This window comes from Zophobas morio, unplaced genomic scaffold, assembly GCF_036711695.1.
Source record: "Zophobas morio isolate AGI-343-1 ecotype UQ-CSIRO unplaced genomic scaffold, CSIRO_AGI_Zmor_V1 ptg000030l, whole genome shotgun sequence".
Taxonomy (NCBI): domain Eukaryota; kingdom Metazoa; phylum Arthropoda; class Insecta; order Coleoptera; family Tenebrionidae; genus Zophobas; species Zophobas morio.
Genome location: NW_026972135.1, coordinates 9,122,292 through 9,144,455, shown reverse-complemented (window position 1 = coordinate 9,144,455; position 22,164 = coordinate 9,122,292). Strand labels below are relative to the sequence as shown.

Genomic DNA, 22,164 nt, shown 5'->3' with positions numbered 1-22,164 from the left:
GTATGATCCAAAATTTTTAATTTTGTCAAGAAGTTGAAGAACATGAAATGTTCGTTGTTGGCGAAACCAATCATTTAAAAGTTGATCAATTAAAACGTCGCTTACAAGACGTTAAATCGAGAAATATCTTTTTGGGAGGCGACTAAAAAGCCAAACGGTAATTCAATTAACATTTATTAGTACACAACTTCCATATTTCTGAATTGACGACTTGATAAATTTAAATGTCAAGTCAGTTTACGAGTATAAATATTCTTGTTAACCATAACAATAATTTAGCTGCTATATTACATTCTATTTTTCTGATTTACATAATAAAGCATTACATTATTATTCATATATTGTGTATATGCCGACCCAGTATTCTCTGCAAAGTACGCATTTTTTTGGCACCATATCCCTGACATTAGGTGTGCATTCTCTGCAAAGCGCTTTGTGACCACATGGAATAAATGCGTTCTGAGCTTGGTTTCCTCGACAAATAACACAAACTGCCGGTTTTGGAGGAGGGATTTGTTGTGATTCCCCGGAAGCTTGGTCCAAATTTAAAGATTCATCATACAAGCGTGGAAAAGCAGTTGTATCTGTAATACATTAATTATTATTAGTGATTAGTAGTTAGAAAAATAGCAACAAATACATTTATGGAATTAAACAAAACACATGTGTACTGTTGGTTGCATACTGACATAAATCAATTTACCAACGAAAGTTAGCTCTTGCTTGTCGAAAACTAGAACAACTAGTCAAAGAAAATAATTTCTGTAGATTTGTGAATAATTTTGCTTAAAAAAGCGAAAGCAAAGTTGAAGAAACTGTGGAAATGGTATCCATTCTCCTGTATGCATACATTGACACATCATCTTTTCATGTTATCAAACACATTTTGTACTGTGACAGGAGTAATGCGAGTACACTTTTCGGTAATTATGTCATTCAGTTTTTCTATGGTGTGAATGAGAGTTTTAAAAATAGTGTTTTTTAGTTAACCGAACAAGAGTAATCTAGAGGAGTTAAATCTGGTGACCTTGGGGGGTACTCAGGAACTGAATGTAAACTTAACACACTATCATCAAAGAATTCACCTAAAAAAATCAAATTGTGTACTGTTGTATGTGCTGTAGCACCGTCATGTTGGTAAAATCCGACTTGGAGTTCATCAGCCTGTAACTTCGAACAAAAGCAGTTAGGATATCGTTTCTATATCTTTGTGCTATTACAGTTTCCGCAAAGAATTTGGGTATTTTTTTAGCGCTCCGACATCTCATGTTTTGAGAGTTAACGATATTAGTACTTTGGGTTGCGTAAAAATAATTTTCAAAAGTAGGTAATTTTTTCGTGACTAACTCTGTATAGGTACCCCATCGCGTAAAAGTTAACTTCCTTAACAATAGATTACTACGGCCTAATTATTTATTCTTAAAATTATTCGGTGTTCTGTTTTTAAGACGTAACACACAACTTAGTTTTTTTTAATGAAATGCACTATATATTTTTAGATATTCTCACTAGCCCCTCTTGGGTTTTATAACTATAATTTAAAATTTTCTTTTGGCAATGGAAGGGTTCACAGAAAAATGCAATAGGGTCAAAGTCTGTCTTAAACTATTTTGTGAAAAGACAAATAAAGGTTACTGTTTTATTGTGGCATACAGAGTGTTTATAAAACATAACTTTTTAATTTTCAAATGGAACACCCTGTATTTTACTATTATATTATTTGAAATTGGAACCCTGTCAGCTTTACTTTTTACTCTATTACTAGTGATAGCAATTATGCTAACTCAACTAAGAGTGTTGTTAACTAATAAAATTCCACCATCTTTTATTTTACAGAGCGGTTTTAGAAGCACAAAAAAATTAAGAATAAGCGCTTAAATAAGCACAACATTTTCAATAAAAAAGTTTTATTTTAAGCAAAAAAGCATTAGCATTAAATAAGCAAACACTTTTATTAAAAAAGTTTTATTTTAAGCAAAAAAGGATTGAAAACATAATCATATTACAAATCAAAGAACACTTCTTAGAACTTTGGATAAAATATTATTACAATAATCCTAGACTTTATATTTTACATACGTATTTCAGTTTTCTTTAAAACAATTTATGATTGTAATATGTTCCTAGTTGTCTACTGTAAAATTTTTTCGCCGATCATTTAAAATGTGTTTAAAATTGGAGAATGTGCGTTCAACATCCACACTCGTTGTTGGCGCAAATTTGAATTTTGCAACTAATGTTGAATCTAACTCCAAAATTTCCACCTTCTGGCCTTGTAAAACACGAGCAACGTCGGAAACAACACCGAAACCTGCGTTTTTATTTAACACTTTGTCAAGTTTTTGAGATACTCTAGTACCAATATCACCCCTTACTGCGTTTGCTTGTTGCTTAAATTCTTTCACTAAGTTTATGGCATCTACCAACAACATGTTGGGTTTTTCTAACTTTTCTATTACCTCACATACGAATTGATAATTGCTTCTTAGAAAAGCTAGATCTTGTCGCAAATATTTGTTTTCCAAAATATTTATGCAATCTTTAATCGATTGAGAAGAATCTTCGCTAAACTCCGTAACTACTTCCTCAAATTCTTTGATATATTTGTCATAATAAAATGTGGCCTGTAACCATGTTCCCCACCTCGTTATAATCGGCTCTGGGGGCAATGGTATGTTTGGAAATTTTTCCTTAAAATGTTGCACTCTTAGTGGGGCTTTAACAAAAATCTTTTTACCATTTGCCACTAATTTATTAACAGTAGGAAGCTGCAAACGTATTCCTTCAGCCACTCTGTTTAAACCGTGGGCAATGCAAGTAGAGTGAATTAAATTGGGGTACAATATTTTTAGATTATTCCCTGCTTTCAACATATAACAAGCTGCATCCGAGATCATCAATAAAATTTTATTCGCCGGTTCGGCATTTGGCAAAAATAGTGACGTAAGACTGTCATTTACAAATCTGGTAATCGTATTGCCATTTGTTTTATCTAACATTTTCAAACTTACTACATACCCTCGACTAGGGAAATTTTCATTTAAGATTCCAACAATTAAACTTGCCACGTATCTTCCACAACTATCGGTTGTTTCATCGACAGCGAACCATAAATAATTACATATCTCCAATGCGATGTTTAATTTCGTTGTAAACTTGCTGAAACACTGGGCCTACATAATTTTTTCGGAGAGTACTTTCAACCGGAATATGTCGATTGCAGTGTTTTTCAGGGAATTCTTGAAGAGGGCCTTCCTCCAATTTTTTTAAAGGTATATTGGACTGGATCATCATTTTACATAAATCGAAATTAAACTGAAACTGCTCATCTTTTGTGGAAGTAGATGCAACAGATTCATGTATGGTCTGCTGTTTAATCTTAGAAACTTCAAACATTTTCTTCCTTTCTACATGAAGAGTCGTTCTGACATGTTGCGCCACGTTATCATTTTGAATCTAAAACAACGTACATATACAGGATTAACAAAGGAAAATAGATAAAAAAAAATTAGTGGGCTTACGGTTTTCACACAAGCTCTGCAAAATATTTTGTTGTTTTCTAATTTTAAATTCCTTATCCACTCATCCGGCGTCGATTTTACTTTCGGCATTCTTTTAAAATATTAGTAATATTACCAAAAAGAACTCAACATGTAACAAAGGAGAACCACGTATAACACTGTACCACGACAGATGCGATAGACTGATGGTTGTGAAATAAACGGTTCATTTACTTAAAAATTTCCATTAGAAAAATTTTAAGGTAGGTAGTTGGGTACAATAATCCTTTTTTCTAGAAAATCTTCAACGGTCTTGCCGCAAAATGCCAAAAAAGAACATTTGGTTAAAAGCTTTAAGTCATTATCAACGGAAGTAAGGATTTAAAGTCATAAAATCTATGGAGTATTTTTCCAATCCTATAATAAAATTTTATTACCCAAACGACCGGAACTTATTCATAGAAAGGGTCTTGAGTAAGTGTACTTCAATGGTCAAGTCCAGGTAAAATGCATACGATACGATACGCCTAACTAACAAGTATTTGTCATCCCGACAAGGCCAGCATTTGAACAAAATATGCATTAAAACTCATATTCGTCGAAAAAAGCATTAAATAAGCATATAAGTTTTAATATGCATAAAATTGAAAAAAAGCAAATAAGCATAAAAAAAAATGTGTCAAATGACTCCAAATTGTATCATAGTTACAGATATAAAAAGTTTTGAAGTGTTTACATTTTTCACAAAAAGCATTAAACCTAGAAATCCGCTCTCTATTTATTATATTTAGGTACAGAACTTACCTTGGGACGATTGAGTTACTCCATGTGCCCCCTCTTGTGCATCATTACCCCCTGACAAGCTGATAGCTATCGCCAACTGTAGTTTGAACTCTTCAGACAACCCATCGATGAAGTTCACATCCGGTTCTTCTAAAGCTATATTAGTTGTACCAAAGCCACAATTGTAACAGCCATCACAGATTCTTCCGCTATCATTTTCTTCACAAAATACGAAATTATAAGAGCGACTACAAGCTTCACAACAAAAATTTCCGCAACATGTGCAGCGATATTTTCTTGCTGTATTCAATGTGAATGGACGTCTGTCACATCTCACGTCGTCCAGGTCGCAGAAGATTGACGGTCTATAACTACTGGACTGCAATAAACGAAGGAAATCTCGGAAAACGACATATTTTGGATTGTCCCGAAAAGTAGTACTCCAAGTTTCTAGCAATTCCAAAATTCTTTTAAAAACGCTTTTGTGAGTTGTAGTTGTGGTAACCGTATAGAGTACGGCACAGATTGAATCAGCTAATTCCTCGCGAAATGCTGGACCTGTAGATAAAGTAAGAACTTGATTAATTATACCTGCATTACGAACACAGAGTGATGAGAAAATATTTAAGTTGAAAGAGAGTCATAAAAACTACTGTAAATTTCATTTTGTAGCAAGCAGACGATCAATATTGACATTGTCACTTTTTAGTTCCTAGTGGTAAGCTAAGGAAGTATTGTAATCGAGGCTGTCTGCCTGTCTGCCGTCTGTCCGGATTTTTATTAGACTTATTATTTAGGGTTATCGAAATCATGTTAAATCGTTAATCAAAATTTACTTTATCCCTTTCCAAAAAATTTATGAAGTCATCTCAAAATTTTGTCGAATAAACTTTCTTGTAGTTTATCACTACACTCGTGGGTTTTAGAATTACGTATACAGAGTGACTCAAACAAAAAAATAAATGACGCACTTAATTGTACTTACATTTATATACTTTAACACAACTTAATCTCTCTCTCTCTCTCTTTTCTTTTTTTCAACTTTGATTTTTCAGTTTCTCACTTTTTCGACTTCCAAATTTTTCAGTTTTTCGTTTCTTCAATTTTTCGATTTGCAGTTGTTCATTTTTGCCGAATAAATCATATCTAAAATGTACTAAGTATGATGAGTCTTTTCTTGTGATTTATCATTCCATTCATAGTTTTTGGATTTGCATATACAGGGTGACCCAAAAAAATTAATGAATGGGTAAATGTATTTTATTGATTTAATCAGGAACTCCAGAACCGAATGCTTTGAAATCTTGCAAATGTTTTAAGGTTATAAAGAGCATAATAAATTTTTAGTCAAAATATATTTGGTTATCTTCTACAAAAAACTGATGACGTCAGCTCAAAAGTTTGCCGAATAAATCCTATCTAGAATATACAAAATATGATGAGTCTGTACTTGTAATTTATCATTCGATTCATATTTTTTGAAATTGCATATACCGGGTGACTCAAAAAAATAATGAAATCTACTGCGAAAAAAAAACATAATAGACATGCAGTCGTCACGATTCCGACAGCGAGGGAAGTACTGTCTAAACTCTTTAGACCAATTTTTTAATTTTTCTTTTCTTCAAATTTTCAAGTTCTTCATTTCAAATTTTCAGATTTTTCAATGTTTTACGATTTTGCAATTTCTCCACTTTTTATACGGAAAATTGAAAAGTCGAATAATTAAAAATTGAAAAACTAAATAAAATCGGAAAAAACACGATAAACTGCAAATCGAAGCATGAAGAAACGAAAGACTGAAACAATGAAAAACTAAAAATCGAGAAACTTAAAAATTGAAAAAAAATCATGAATTGAAAAATGGGAAAGGAGAAAAAACGAATAGAATCTATTCGAGAAGTTGAAAAAATCAAAAATTGTAACATTGAAAGAAAAATTATTCAAATTTATCGAAACATTAACACTGAAAGATCCAATAATTGAAAAATGGAACAATTTTAAAACCGTTCTTCAATATTTCAAGTTCTTCATTTCCATTTTTTAGACTTTTCAATGTTTCCATTTTATACTTTTTCGTCTTTTAATTTTTTGTTGTTCAATTTTACGATTTTGCAATTTCTCCATTTTTTTTATAGGAAAAATTGAAAACTCGAAAAATTAAAAATTGAAAACACGAAAAATTAAAAAATATTTAAAATTGCAAAGCGAAAAATTGAAAACTCCAGAAATTTTAAATCGAAAAATTGCAAAATTAAAAATTGAAGAAATAAAAAAAAATTGGTCTAAAGAGTTTAGACAGTACTTCCCTCGCTGTCGGAAACTTGACGACTGCATGCCTATTGTGTTTTTTTTCTCATTACATTTTTGTAGTGGGAATTTAAAAAAAAATTGCGATGACGTCATCAACATTTTTGCAAGGACACGTATATCAGTTGGGATAGATGTAGTGTAATACTAAGAATAAAATTATTATATTCTCAAATTTTCGGGAAAATGAATTGGGTCGTTTTGAATATTGATTTGTAATAATCAATAAAATAACGAAACAATTTACTCACGTATACATATCAGAGGCAACTGAAAATCGTGTATGTATAAACATTCTTAATTTAAGATGACAGGCGTAATAGCATACGTGAGAGTCAAACAAAGAAACTGTAAACAAAACGACAATCGGTTTTATTGCGTCGACTTCCGCTTATTATATAAAACATTGGATTTTATTTTAATTATTGACGGTGGAATTCACAATTGGTTGATTTAAAACATGTCTATACCACATTCGCGGAACCTAGTCAGCTATGTTTCAACCGAGTTTTAACTTTAAAAAATTTTGTGTCTACCAAATTGGGTTGGTCCAATGTAATACTAATAATAAGTGTTGCCTTTAATTTGATCAATAAAATAAATTGACTTCATTAATTTTTTTGAGCCACCCTTTAAGAAAATCTAAAAAATATGAATGGAATGATAAATCACAAGTACAAACTCATCATATTTTCTGCATTTTAGATAGGATTTATTTAGCAAAATTTAAGGGTGACGTCACCAATTTTTTTAGAAGGGATGAACAAATACATTTTGAACAAAAGTTTACCATGCTTATAATAACTTTAAAATATCTCCAAGATTTCAAAGCATTCGGTTTTGTAATTCCTGATTAAATCGATCAAATAAATTCACGCATTCATTAATTTTTTTGAGTTAGCCTGTATATGCAAATCCAAAAATATGAATGGAATGATAAACCACAAGTACAGACTCATCATATTTTGTACATTTTAGATAGGATTTATTCAGCAAACTTTTGGGGTGACGTCATCAATTTTTTAGGGGGGATGAGCAAATACATTTTGATAAAAAATTTACCATGCTGATAATAACTTTAAAACATCTCCAAGATTTCAAAGCATTCGGTTCTGTAAATCCTGATTAAATCAATAAAATCAATTGACGCATTCAATAATTTTTTTCAGTCACCCTATATATGCAAATCGAAAAAATATGAACGGAGTGATAAATCACAAGTACAGAGTCATCATATTTTTCACATTTTAGATAGGATTTATTCACCAAATTTTAGGGTGACGTCATCGATTTTTTTAGGGGGGAAGAGCAAATACATTTTGATAAAAAAATTACCATGCTTATGGTAACTTTAAAACATCTCCAAGATTTCAAAGCATTCGATTATGTAATTCCTGATTAAATCAATAAAATAAATTGACGCATTCATTAATTTTTTTCAGTCACCCTGTATATGCAAATCGAAAAAATTTGAATGGAATGATAAATCACAAGAAGAGACCTGTGGGTTGAGTTACCTATCAGGCGCGTCCCCAGTGTTGCGGATAGGGGGAGACCGGCATTGTCTGGGGAAGGGGGGTCTGGGGAGGGCGGATATGCCCCCGGGAACTAAACACTCTTGGGGGTGGTGGAAGTCCGACCTGGATTTTTCCCTTCTCCAGATATGTAGGTTAGGGCTGAGGCTCGTCTTGCCTGGACATGCCTTGGTGGTTGTCGGCTTAGACGGCCGCGAAGGCGGTTCAGTAGAGGAGGGCTGGAAATAAACGTGCCCCCCCGGGATTAAACCCCTGGTGTGGGGTCGTCAAAACAGCCCCGCGGACAAGCTCCCGCGTGTTTGTGCCGTGCGTGGAGACCCGTAAGGTGGGATGAAGGAATCCTGGAGGTTGAGCCCCCCTTGGTGCAGTGTGTCACCAAGGCTGGGCAACACGCCTCTTTGGCCTGGATTTCCACCAAAACGGGAGGTCGAGACTAACCCATCTCAGATCAATCGGCTGTGTCGTCGGGTCAGACCGCCGACAGGGTGAGTCCTTGGGGGAAGTGTAGTCTGAGCACGAGTAACCTCACTAGTTGAGGCTGCGTACTGCAGGATGAGCTTCCCTGGGGGCTATATCCTTCTGCTAGCCCTGACGTCGAAGTTCGGCGTCCCCTTGTTGGACTCCGTGGTGGGTGGGGACGCAGGAGGACGAAATCAAAATCCAGATTATGGAAATCGAAAACAATAAAAAAACCACTGAGGAAGTGCCTTCGGGTGCACCTCAAACAGGAAACCCAGCCAATGTGGGGTCGCAGCCTCCTAGGAGGAAGCGAATCTGCGGGGCTGAGGTAAAAAGGCGGAGGAAGGCTCGTTTGCAGGCGGAGGCGGCGAATACCGACCCGCCGAAACCGGGTCCATCCTCCTCCGGGATAAACCTCAAGGGTAAAGGGCAGGCTACGATAGCCAACCCTAAACAACCCGCGGGGAAAAAGACCTCAGGGTCAAAGAAGAGAGTGAGGTCTTCAACCTCCACACCTCCGGCAGCTGAGAAGCAAAAGAGGATGAGGAGGCAGGAGACTACCTCTAGAGAACAGAGCTACAGGGAGGCGGCTGCAAGTCATCTCCGTGTAGCTGTGATTGATGTGCAGCATCCACTTGGTAAGCTGACTGCTGGCCAGGTGGATATAGTACAAAAGGGCCTGATGGGAGCGCTGGACAGGCAACTGGACCAGTGCTTGGCATCGGGTAGACAAGCAGCCACTTTCAGGGGCATGAAGTACACAGGGGAAGTCCTAAGGATAACCTGTGAAGACGAGTTGTCCCTGAAATGGCTACAACAAACAGTGCGCTCCCTAACACCCTTGTGGGAGGGCGCACAACTTAACGTGGTCCCCTTGGCTGAGCTACCAAGGCTGGTGAGGGCGACCCTGTGGATACCGGGACCACCGGTGGATGCAGGAGTCGTACTTCGCCGCCTGGAGGGTCAGAACCAATGGGCCCACGTCAAAAAATGGCTTCTTTTCCATCGCGAGGCCAAACCCGAGGCTGCCTCTCCAGGCAACCTCTTTGTGTTTGGTCTTGGGATGGAAGAGGCCAAGATAATCAGGGAGAGAGAGGGCAGAATTAATTATATGCTGTCCTCTTTCAACCTGAAACTCAAGGAGAACGAGGCGTCGGCTCAGGAAGGGCGGACCCCTATGGAAGAGGTAGAAACCCCAGGGGATGAAGCCTCTACCAGTGGGGGCGGGCCCGCCTGAGAATGTGCCTCGTGTCTCCTAGGACAATTATGGGATTTTTGGTTGCAGAGATGGCGCTGCAGCAGATAAATTTCATTCAGATTAACCTGCAGCATTGTCGCATGGCGACGACTGTTTTGTGTCGTCGTCTAGACAAGATGCAGAACACTATAGCAATAATCCAAGAACCATGGATTGTAAAATCCAGGATCGCAGGGTTGAGCAATTTAAATGGCACTGTTGTTTCAGGTACCACAATAGAATCTCCAAGGACATGCGTCTACATTCCGAGGAAAATCAAAGCCGTCCTCCTACCTCAGGTCAGCTCCAGGGATGTGACTGCGGTAAATGTTAAGTGTAACATAGGAAGAGGCGAAGAGCAACTGGTAATAGCATCTGTGTACTTACCACAGGGAGCACAGGAACCATGTCCAACATGGGAAATGGCGAACTTGGTGGAACACTGTGATACCGGAAATATAAACCTCATCATCGGTGCCGATGCGAATGCCCACTGTCTGTTGTGGGGGAGCAAAGACACTAATGATAGAGGAAGAACACTAGCTGAATATCTTTTATCAACAAATCTAGAGATTCTCAACCGAGGCTGCGAACCAACTTTCGTAACATCACGTAGTCAGTCAGTAATAGATATTACACTGGCTACATGGGATATCTCACAATATATAATGGGATGGCACGTCTCTAAAGAGGCGTCAGTGTCAGACCATAGATGGATCATGTATACATCAAAATGTATAGACATGGAGATAAAGACGTACAGGAACCCTAGGCTGACGAACTGGGCTTTATACAACGAAGAACTGGACGACAGACTGGGGACCTCCGTGCAGTCTATACCAACGGAATACATTTCGACAGAAGACATAGAGAAAACCTTGACCATTATCAACGACTCTCTAATGTCAGCGTATGAGAAAAGTTGCCCCCTAAAGAAGGAAGGTCTGGGCAAAGGTACACCATGGTGGAACCGAAGGCTCAGCCTACTTCAATCGGGGCTAAGAAAACTTTTCAATAGAGCAAAAAACACTAAGAAAACTGAAGACTGGGAAGCCTATAAAGAGCACCGGAAAGAGTTTAAAAAAGAATTAAGAAAGAGGAAACGGGAAACGTGGAGATCCTTCTGCAGCGACATAACGTCGACTGCTTCGGCCGCAAGGCTGAAGAGAGTTCTCTCGAAGGACCACACACATCAACCAGGTTTCCTAAAGAAAGAAGATGGCACCTTTACAGCCACCTTAGAAGAGTCCGCAGAACTTTTGCTGCAGACCATGTTTCCAGGCAGCACACGGACTACCTCCCATTCCAAAAGGGATGTAGTCGGTACTCAACCTTCCCCGAAGGACTGGGCGCTGGCTGCAAAGGTAGTCACGGAGGCAAGACTGGAGTGGGCAGTGGACAGCTTTTCCCCATACAAATCTCCAGGAGTTGACGGTATTTATCCCGCCCTCCTGCAGAGGGGAATGAGCAGACTACGCCCTATTTTGTTGCCAATGCTTCGGGCGTGTCTGGCTTTCAGCTACATACCGAATGCATGGCGAAAAGTAAAGGTTATCTTTATACCTAAGCCAGGACGACAAGATTACACCTTGGCTAAATCCTACAGACCAATTAGCTTAACATCATTCTTGCTGAAAACGCTAGAAAGACTAAGCGAAAAAGAGATTCGGGAGACTGCTTTGAGCAAGCAACCTCTACATCCGAACCAACATGCCTACATCCAAGGAAGATCCACCGATACGGCCCTACACACAGTTGTAAACCGTATAGAGTGGGCGATGGAGAACAAACTCTTCACCTTTAGGAATGTTTTTGGATATTGAAGGAGCGTTTGATAAAACGACCTTCAAAAGCATAGAACTAGCCCTACGAAAGCACGACGTGGACCCCACCCTAAGTAGGTGGGTGGCCAGTATGCTGAGGAACAGGGAAGTAATGATTAATGTAGGTGGCACTGAGATCGAGGCTGTTGTAGACAGGGGATGTCCTCAGGGAGGAGTTCTCTCTCCTGTACTGTGGGATACTGTCGTTGACAGCCTGATACGACGCCTCAATGATCTTGGCTACCACACAATTGGATACGCGGACGATCTAGTCATTCTGCTAACAGGAAAAAACGCAGATACATTATGTGAGATAATGCAAGCTGCAGTAAAAATAGTCGAGGAATGGTGCAACAGACATACCCTCTCCGTTAATGGAGAAAAGACGAAACTAATCCTGTTCACCAGGAAAAGGAAAATTGGCACACTACAGATGCCAAAAATATTTAACACAACGCTTCAACTTTCGGACGAAGTCAAATACCTGGGAGTTGTATTGGACTGGCGACTGAATTGGAAGAAGCATGTAGATGATAAAGTAGAAAAGGCACGCTCGGCTCTCTGGCAATGTCGTAGGGTGGTGGGAAGGTCGTGGGGTTTAAATCCCAAGATCGCCCTTTGGATCTACACGGCAATAGTCAGACCGATGCTGTGCTATGGAGCTTTAGTTTGGTGGCCCAGAGCCAGACAAAAAACAACAGCCCTGCAACTTGAACACGTTCAGAGAATGGCGTGTCTCAGTGTTACAGGAGCAATGAGGACCACTCCCACAGCGGCTCTGGAGACTCTTCTTTGCTTAGCACCTCTCAACCTTTACATAGAGGAAGCGGCAATGACGACGTCTCTAAGACTTCACTCTCTGGGAGTATGGAACAAGCAAGGCCGCACAACGAAGCACACTCGGATCTTAACGGAGGCGTTCAACAGAATACCCTTGTTGAGGATGGGTTGTGACCGAATGGGCACAAAATTAATATATGAGAAGACATATAGAATATCAATGAGTGATAATTCAGAAGGACGAGCCGACATAGATATCTATGTCGATGGTGCCAAAACAGATAGTGGTTCAGGAGCCGGCATCTACTCCGAACAACTGAACGCACAAATCAGTGTACCTCTCGGCACCCACACGTCTGTCTTACAAACAGAATTGATGGGAATAATGCTGGGAGCTAGAATCATTGCTGAACGTGAAATCGGCAACAAATCAATACGCATACTTACTGACAGCAAGTCTGCACTACTAGCCCTGGACAGCTGTATGGTTCGATCCGGGCTGGTTTGGGAGTGCAGACAAACGCTAAAGTATGTAACGCAGAGGAATAGTGTGGTACTTTGTTGGATCAAAGGACACAGTGGCAACGAAGGAAACGAGAGGGCAGATGAGATGGCGAAGCGAGCCGCGCGTATGCCCTTCTGGGGACCCGAACCGGCAATCACGCCTTCGGTCGCCCTCTCGAACGAACTCGTAAAGCAATATACCCATAGACGCCATGAGCAGATATGGGCGACGTTGAGCAGCTGTCGGCATAGTAGAGCTTGTATGGCGACACCAGACCGTAAGTTGACAAAATTTTATCTCTCACTTTCAAGGGACAAACTGCGTAAACTGGTAGGATTCCTTACGGGACATTACCAGTTTAACAAACATCTACATACGATAGGGGTAGCAACAGACCCAATCTGTCGTGGATGCAATGAAGAAGAGGAAACAGCTGAGCACATTCTTCGTGAGTGTCCAGCCCTAGCCTCCTACAGGGAATCCATACTAGGGGACATCTGGCCTAGTATGGCAAATATCAGGGAGTTTCCACCCTCTGCATTACTCAAGTACATTCAAGCAGTTGGATGGCTTGACGAGTAGAGGAGCGGGAAAACACCCTGATATGGACTTGGGGAAGGTACAATGGGCCCAAAGGCGAGGCCTAAGTGCCGGCTGGCTACGGTCAGCCCCCATAAATTAAGAATCCAATCCACAAGAAGAGACTCACCATATTTTGTACATTTTAGATAGGATTTATTTGGCAAACTTTTGAGCTGACGTCATCAAGTTTTTGGAGGGGATAACCAAATATATTTTGACTAAAGATTTATGATGCTCTTTAGAGCCTTAAAACATCTGCAACATTTCAAAACATTCGGGTTAGCAGATTCAAAATTAAATTGCAAAATGTTGTTTTATAATTTTGATTTTTTTCCCAAAAATCTGGACGTTTCGGGTAAAAACTGAATTCGGAGTCGTAAACTACATGCGTAGGACTATGTTATTTTATACAATTTAAGACCTATTTACTATGTACAATTTTGAAGTGGCGTCATCGCATTAGTGGTGGGGATGATTAGACAAATTTTGGTTAGCGTTTTACCATCTACATGATATTCCTAATATAAGTACCTACAAAATTTCACAACAATCGGTCCAGTACTTTCGGAGATTATCTGTCTAATAAAAATCCGGGACGGCAGACGGACAGACGGACGGACAGATGGACGGACAGACGGACGCACAGACGGACAGACGGACGGACAGACGGACGGACAGACGGACGGACAGACGGACGGACAGACAGACGGAAATGGGAGACCTATTTCTTCGTCTTCTAGGGGTCATGAAAGATCGAGAAAACGTAAAAGCAGAGAGTCGGCCGACGGACTCGATTACAATACTTCCTTTGCTTACGCTCGGGAAGTAAAAAATGAAAAACTTAAAATTTTACAATATTTTGGATCTTCGCTTCTGCACTTTTTCGATTTTTAAGTTTCCCAATTTTTAATCTTTCGATTTTTACTTCCCGAGCGTAAGCAAAGGAAGTATTGTAATCGAGTCCGTCGGCCGACTCTCTACTTTTACGTTTTCTCGATCTTTCATGACTCCTAGAATACGAAGAAATAGGTCTCCCATTTCCGTCTGTCTGTCCGTCTGTCCGTCCGTCCGTCTGTCCGTCTGTCCGTCTGTCCGTCTGTCCGTCTGTCCGTGTGTCCGTCTGTCCGTCTGTCCGTCTGCCGTCCCGGATTTTTATTAGACAGATAATCTCCGAAAGTACTGGACCGATTGTTGTGAAATTTTGTACTTATATTAGGAATATCATGTAGATGGTAAAACGCTAACCAAAATTTGTCTAATCATCCCCACCACTAATGCGATGACGTCACTTCAAAATTGTACATAGTAAATGGGTCTGAAATTGTATAAAATAACATAGTTCTACACATGTAGTTTACGACTCCGAATTCAGTTTTTACCCAAAACGTCCAGATTTTTGGAAAAAAAATCAAAATCATAAAACAACATTTTGCAAATGAATTATGAATCTGCTAACCCGAATGTTTTAAAATGTTGCAGATGTTTTAAGGCTCTAAAGAGCATCATAAATCTTTAGTCAACATATATTTGGTTATCCCCTCCAAAAACTTGATGACGTCAGCTCAAAAGTTTGCCGAATTAATCCTATCTAAAATGTACAAAATATGATGCGTCTGTACTTGTGATATATCACTCCATTCATATTTTTTGGATTTGCATATACAGGTGACTCAAAAAAATTAATGAATGCGCAAAATTTATTTTACTGATTTACTCAGGAACTACAAAACCGAATTCTTTGAAATCTTGAAGATGTTTTAAAATTATCATAAGCATGGTAAATTTTTGATCAAAATGTATTTGGTCGTCCCCTCCTAAAAAATTTATGACGTCACCACAAAATTTTGCTGAATAAATCCTATCTAAAATGAAGAAAATATGGTGAGTCTCTTGTTGTGATTTATCATTCCATTCAAATTTTTTCGATTTGCATATACAGGGTGACCGAAAAAAATTAATGAATGCGTCAATTTATTTTATTGATTTAATCAGGAATTACAGAACCGAATGCTTTGAAATCTTGGAGATGTTTTAAAGTTATCATAAACATGGTAAATTGTTTATCAAAATGTATTTGCTAATCCCCCCTCAAAAAATTTGATGACGTCAGCTCGAAAGTTTGCCGAATAAATCCTATCTAAAGCGTAAAAATATGATGAGTCTGTACTTGTGATTTATCACTTCATTCATATTTTTTAGATTTTCTTAAGAGGTGGCTCAAAAAAATTAATGAAGTCAATTTATTTTATTGATTAAATTAAATTCAACACTTATTATTAGTATTACATTGGACCAACCCAATTTGGTAGACACAAAATTTTTTAAAGTAAAAACTCGGTTGAAACATAAGGGTAGCACGCTTATTTACATCGACTTTAACATTACAGACGTGTGCGCTGTCTAGGTTCCGCGAATGTGGAATAGACATGTTTATAATCAACCAATTGTGAATTCCACCGTCAAAAATTAAAATAAAACTTAATGTTTTATATAATAAGCGGAAGTCGACGCAATAAAACCGATTGTCGTTTTGTTTACAGTTTCTCTGTTTGACTCTCACGTATGCTGTTACGCTTGTCATCTTAAATTAAGAATGTTTATACATAAACGATTTTCAGTTGCCTCTCATATTACTAGACAGCGGATTTCTGTCGGGCTACGTCACGATTATAGGTGGGGACGCGCTGGATCGCCGGGACTCAATAGCGGGTGATAGATAATCACTGAATTTAATCGGTACTAATTCCATAAATATAATTAACGATTTATTAATCAAACGGCTAAGTAAATGAGAACGGGAATTAACAGCAGAGTGCAACTAAACAGCGTTATTCTAATCTCAAATAAACGAAGTGCAGTCCGTAACCGCAACGAATTCGCATCCCGTACGAGCCGTACCGAGTTTGGCCTTGCCTAGCCCGACAGAAATCCGCTCTCCACATATTACACACCGGCGCCGTATACGTGAGTAAATTGTTTCGTTATTTTATTGATTATAACAAATCAATATTCAAAACGACCCAATTCATTTTCCCGAAAATTTGGGAATACAATAATTTTATTCTTAGTATTACACTACATCTATCCCAACTGATATACGTGTCCTTGCAAAAATGTTGATGACGTCATCACATTTTTTTTTTAAATTCCCACTACAAAAATGTAATGAGAATAAAATACAATAGGCATGCAGTCGTCAAGTTTCCGACAGCGAGGGAAGTACTGTCTAAATTCTTTAGACCAATTTTTTTAATTTTCCGTTTCTTCAATTTTCCAAGTTCTTGATTTCCAATTTTCTGATTTTTTAATGTTTTCATTTTTAATTTTTTATTGTTCAATTTTACAATTTTGCATCTTCTCAATTAAAAATCAAGAAACTTAAAAAAATCAATGAATCTTAAAATGGGAAAGAAGGAAAACGAATGAATAGAATCGAATCGAAAATTTGAAAAACCTTAAAATTGTAAAATCGAAAAATTGTGGAATCTTCAAAATTGTTGAAACACTAACACTGAAAGATCCAATAATTGAAAAATTAAATAGGTATCCAAAAATTGAAAAGTTAAAAATCGAGAAACTAAAAAATTAAAAATCAAACAACTAAATATCGAAGAAATGAAAAATCGAATAAATCACAAATTATTGAAAAACATGTTACAATAATTGAAAAATAGAAAACCTTAAAGTCGGAAAAGTGAAAAATTTTAAAATTTACTTTTAGTTATTAAGACTTATTTAAATTAAAAACTAGAGAAATCGTAAATCAAAAATTCAAGAAACAAAAAATTGAAAAATCGGGAAACTGAAAAATCTAAAATTGAAAAAATAAAAAATTAAAAAATCTAAAACTTGAAAAATTGAAAAATTGCAAATTGGAAAAACAAGCAATTATAAAAACAGAACATTGAAAAATAGAAAAATTGTAAAAATAATAAAAATAAATAATCGAAACGAAAATTTGCAAACCGAAAATTTAAAGAAATGGAAAATTAAAAAATCGAAAAATTGAAAAAAAAGATTTAAAACGAAAAATTGCAAAATTAAAAATTGAAGAAACCAAAAAAAAAAAAAACTGAAAAATTGCATATAGAAAAATTGAAGAAACGGAAAGCTGAAATAATTCAAAAGTTGGAAAATTAAATAGCTGAAAAATTTAAACCTGAAAACTTGAAAAAATTGTAAATCGAAAACTGCAAAACAAAAAAATAGAGGAATTGAAAAATTCAAGTCATAAACTCCACTTGCATGTCATAAAACCTCATAAAATCTGTTAGCAAATCTTCGTTAGTTCGTGTGTTGAAAGAAAAGCAAATATAGTTTTGAAATTCGCAGAAGTAGTAAAATTTGTGTTTGCAGATGACGAATCAGTATCAGGGGGTTCCGAGAAATGTAGGTATTTTTTTTGGTTACATTGCTATTGTAATGAGCAAATATTTGTTTCGTGTTGTTACAGGCGACTAAAGCAGCACTTGCGTTTACGGAGAATTTATTTTGGTGTTTTCGGTGTAGCCCATGATAGAAGAGTTTTTTATTTTAATTCCAAAAGACAGTTCGGTAGAAAGCAGTGATAGCGGATTATGCGAGAGGGTTCTTGGAAGGTAATCGAAATCTTAGAAAAACCAGAATTATTATGAAGGGCGAATAAAAGACAGATTTTATGAGGTTTTATGACATGCAGGTGGAGTTGACTTGAATTTTTCAATTCTTCTATTTTCAGGTTTCAGTTTTCAGGTTTAAATTTTTCAGTTATTTAATTTCCCAACTTTTGGATTTTTTCAGCTTTCCGTTTCTTCAATTTTTCTATTTGCAATTTTTCGTTTCGTTTTCTTATTTTTAAAAACAAATGCTGTTTTCGTCGCATGAACATTCACAAAACAAATATTTGCTTTACTTATACTCATTCTTAACAATACTTATTTATGTAGAAGCATTACTTATTTAAATAAAGTTTTGATGCGTTCGGCGCAACTAGAAAAATCTAGGTAGCTTAATGAGATTAGCGTTTTAAATGGGGCTAACTGTATCTTATGAATCACTACAAAAATTTCAAATATTCCTGACAATAGAATTATAAAAATGCCACTACATTAATATTAATAATTTAATCCTTACCGCAGTTTTTAGCCATGGAGTCAAGATTGCAAAGAGCATGCAAACTGATGCGTTCATTTCCCGCTAGAAGTTTTGCTTTTATAGCCATAAGGGCAAATTTCGTACTACAATGAGAATTAAAAATATAAATGATTCGACATAACGTATCTAAATTTCTCGTACTCTACAAAACCTTTGACAATTAAATCGCATAACTGTACAATTCTAATCCAGTCTGGTTCTCTTAGCGAAGGGCTGGTGGACTGACCTTAAAACAAAAAAAATAGGATACAAATTGTTCTTTAGTTGGCACTTGATGATCAGTTGCGTTTCTCATACTGAACAAATTTAATTTTTCACATTTTAGCCATTTTTTTTGTTTTGTCATACTATGCCGTGCAAACTAGAGAATAATTTTTGCTGACCATGCTATAGATTATGTCTTACTTAACAATTTGTGAAAAATGTCTTCAGATCGAGACATGTCAAATTTTTGCTGCTTAGTTAACACCAGCACTATTTAAACTGGGAAGTGCAGCACGTAGATAATATAAAGTAAACAAATGTGAATGAATAAGCAGTTGCTTTTTGTAGGAATTTTTTAAGGAAATCCTTCAATTTACGTAGATTCATTAAATTTTCAGCAAATATTTATAAGCAAAAGCTTAATCTTAGGTAACAAGTATAAGCTTTTCCTTCCATCGGTATTCAAAACAATCACCTTTTCCTTGACAAATTAAGCATATCTTTAAAAAACATAAGTCTGGTTCTTCAGTTGCTTAGTACCAGTCTAGGAATTAAAATATTTAATAAAATAGTACGAAAACAAAAATTTTATAAAGAAAGACGCGCTGACCGTCAGGAGGAAGATTTTATAAAATTATTTTGCTTCCGATCAGAAAGTGCACAACAGCTTTCTAAGCATTTTCTCCCACAAATTGCAGAAACAGGCAGAGGAGATATTGATAATAATACAACAAAAATAATTTTTTTTCTTTCGTCAATTTTTACATTTTTTTAAATTGTGTGGAATTTGTAAGTGGGCTTTCCCAACGTCAAACGTCAGATAACATTAAAATCGTGACAGATAGTTCGATCTGACTGCTGCTTATGCCACCAGATGGCGCTCTCCAAACTCAATAAAAAAATCAATTGCTATTATTTTAAAACATTTAACAGATGCATTTATCCGGTTTCTTATTTTGGTGAACACAAGCTTTATCATTATTGATGACGTGTCAATTTTTTTAAGGGTTTTAAAACTCTGAAAATTTCTGTGGTTATTACCGCACTTAATTTGGTAAATGACAGTTCAATGTGTAAAAATCAAAATACCATGGCTATCTACGATACGTAAATGTCAGTTTTACAGTTGTCGAGGGCAAAAAAATAATTAGGGGCGCAACTTGACTGGATTGTCTCGTTCTGAATGCATCGCTGTCGAAGATAACCTCTATTTAAACCCATACTTCCTTCCTAGATATTACGCGATCGAGGTTTTTCTGGAGTACCGATCCTTCGCTAGTTTCGCTTCCAGGCTTTTCTTTACATACGAGAAAACCCGTAAGCGTCGAACTGGGACGGCGTATGAGTTTATTTCTTAATAATATGTTAAAATTTATTACAACTTTTGAAATATCGAAGTTTCATTTTGTGAGATAGAGCACTCTCTATTTTATTGTTACATCTCAGTGTGCTTTTTTGTTTCCCGAGTGTAAGTGAAGGAAGTATTGTAATCGAGTCCGTCGATCGTCTCTCTACTTTTACGTTTTTTCGACACCTAGAGTATAAAAATAGGTCCCCCGTTTCCGTCTGTGTCTCCGAAACTACTAGGCCGATCATTGTCAAATTTTACATGTGTATTGTGAATATCATGTAGATGGTAAAACGCTAACCAAACTTTGTCTAATCATCCCCACCAAAATGTGGTGACGTAAACTTGTACATAGTAAATGGGTTTTAAATTGTATAAAAAAATATAGGCTTTCACATTTAGATTGTGACTCCGTGTGGAATTTTTACTCGAAACTTCCAAATTTTTGGGAAAAAATAAAAATTTGAAAACAACATTTTGCAATTTAATTAGTTATTTTAAAGTTATGACAAGCATGATAAATTATTAAATCCAAACATATTTGCTTATCCCCTCCAAAAAATTGATGGCGTCGTCTCAAAATTTTGGGGCGAACATTATTGCAATTTCTTTTGTGAACCCTTGCGTTGCTAAAAACAATTGTCAGGCGAGAACAGATAAAAGGAACACTCTGTATAGTACTTGTAAATTAAGACAAACACGTCTGCAAGAATTCAAAGTATTCAGTTTTGCAGTTCTTGATTTAATCAAAAAAATTAATTGACCCAATCATTAGTTTTTTTCAAACACTCCGTATAAGCAAATCTTAAAAATATTAATGCAGTGGCAGATGTTATTTAACATCTATACTCACTGGCAGTGGTAAATCACCAGTACCTATAGGCTCATCATTCTTTACACATTTAAGATAGCATTTTTTCAGGAAAATTTTGAGGTGACGTCATCAACTTTTTGGAGTTGATAAATAAATATATTTTGATTAAAAATTTATCATGCTCATCCTAATTGTAAACTGTCTGCACCATTCGGTTTTGCAGATTTAAAATTAAATTGTAAAATGTTGTTTCGATTACAATACTTCCTTTGCTTACGCTCGGGAAGTAAAAATCAAGAAAACTGGGGTAACGTGATAACGTCGCATTAATATTTCAAAAATAAACTGTGGTTTTAAAGTCTAAAAAGAGGCTAACAAGTTTACAACACTTTCTATAGTTCAAAATAAGCTAATCAAAGAACTGTACAACTTTAATCTCTAACCCTCATTGGACGACTGGCTATTTTCCTGTTTTCTCGATGTATCCTGACCCCCAGAGTACAATTTGTATTCGAAAGATAATAATCTGCGAAACTACTGGACCAATTGTTGCCAAATTTTATATGTATGTTTGAAATGTAGAGTAGACAGTAAAACGCTAACCAAAATTTGTGTAGTCATCCCAACGAACATCATCTCCAACAGTTACATTTAAATGTTATTTAAATTTTATATAATTTGGTTTTTATGTTAAGTATACAAAATCAAAATTTATCTATTTAGCCCCTCTCAATGTTGTTGTTTATCAATGCAATATTATTTTTTAGAATTACTTGTCTTATTGACTCAAAAAAATTAATGAACGAGTGAAATTAGTTGATGAAATTAGGAACGGCCCATCCCATTTTCCCTAAAATTTGGGAATACATTACTGTTATTGCCAGCATGTATTGGACATATCTACTTCGGAAAAGAGAAAAGTTCTGCTTATCTAATCCAACAAGATTATCTAGTTGCCCATGTATTTTATAATGCTGTCCGTTTTTTCAAAAGCATAGGATTATTTTGGGAGCGTTGTGGGTTGTGTATAGAGTGGTCCCTTTGTATTGGAGAACTTATTTAAACTAGGTTACTAACTTACTTGTCTTATCATTTGTAGATAATCATTGACAGTTTTATTTTTTATTAGTTTTAATCTCAATTTGGAAAGA

At 36.4% G+C, this 22,164-nt stretch overlaps 1 protein-coding gene across 3 annotated transcripts; it reads right to left on the bottom strand.

Moving 5' to 3' along the window:
* Nucleotides 1-205: 205 nt before the first annotated feature.
* Nucleotides 206-19,128, bottom strand: LOC135138379 (hepatocyte growth factor-regulated tyrosine kinase substrate-like). Of its 3 annotated transcripts, none has more exons than XM_064068344.1 (5): nucleotides 19,053-19,128; nucleotides 18,789-18,873; nucleotides 18,627-18,730; nucleotides 4,305-4,841; nucleotides 206-584 (listed from the first exon to the last, which is right to left on the bottom strand). In XM_064068344.1, exons 1-5 carry the CDS (start codon nucleotides 19,087-19,089, stop codon nucleotides 331-333), a joined length of 1,017 nt encoding a protein of 338 aa, XP_063924414.1. In that variant the 5' UTR covers nucleotides 19,090-19,128; the 3' UTR covers nucleotides 206-330. The 3 variants fall into 3 exon arrangements, with proteins under 3 accessions (XP_063924414.1, XP_063924415.1, XP_063924416.1); XM_064068345.1 differs by having other exon boundaries at nucleotides 19,031-19,100; XM_064068346.1 differs by lacking the exons at nucleotides 18,627-18,730; nucleotides 18,789-18,873.
* Nucleotides 19,129-22,164: the final 3,036 nt, after the last annotated feature.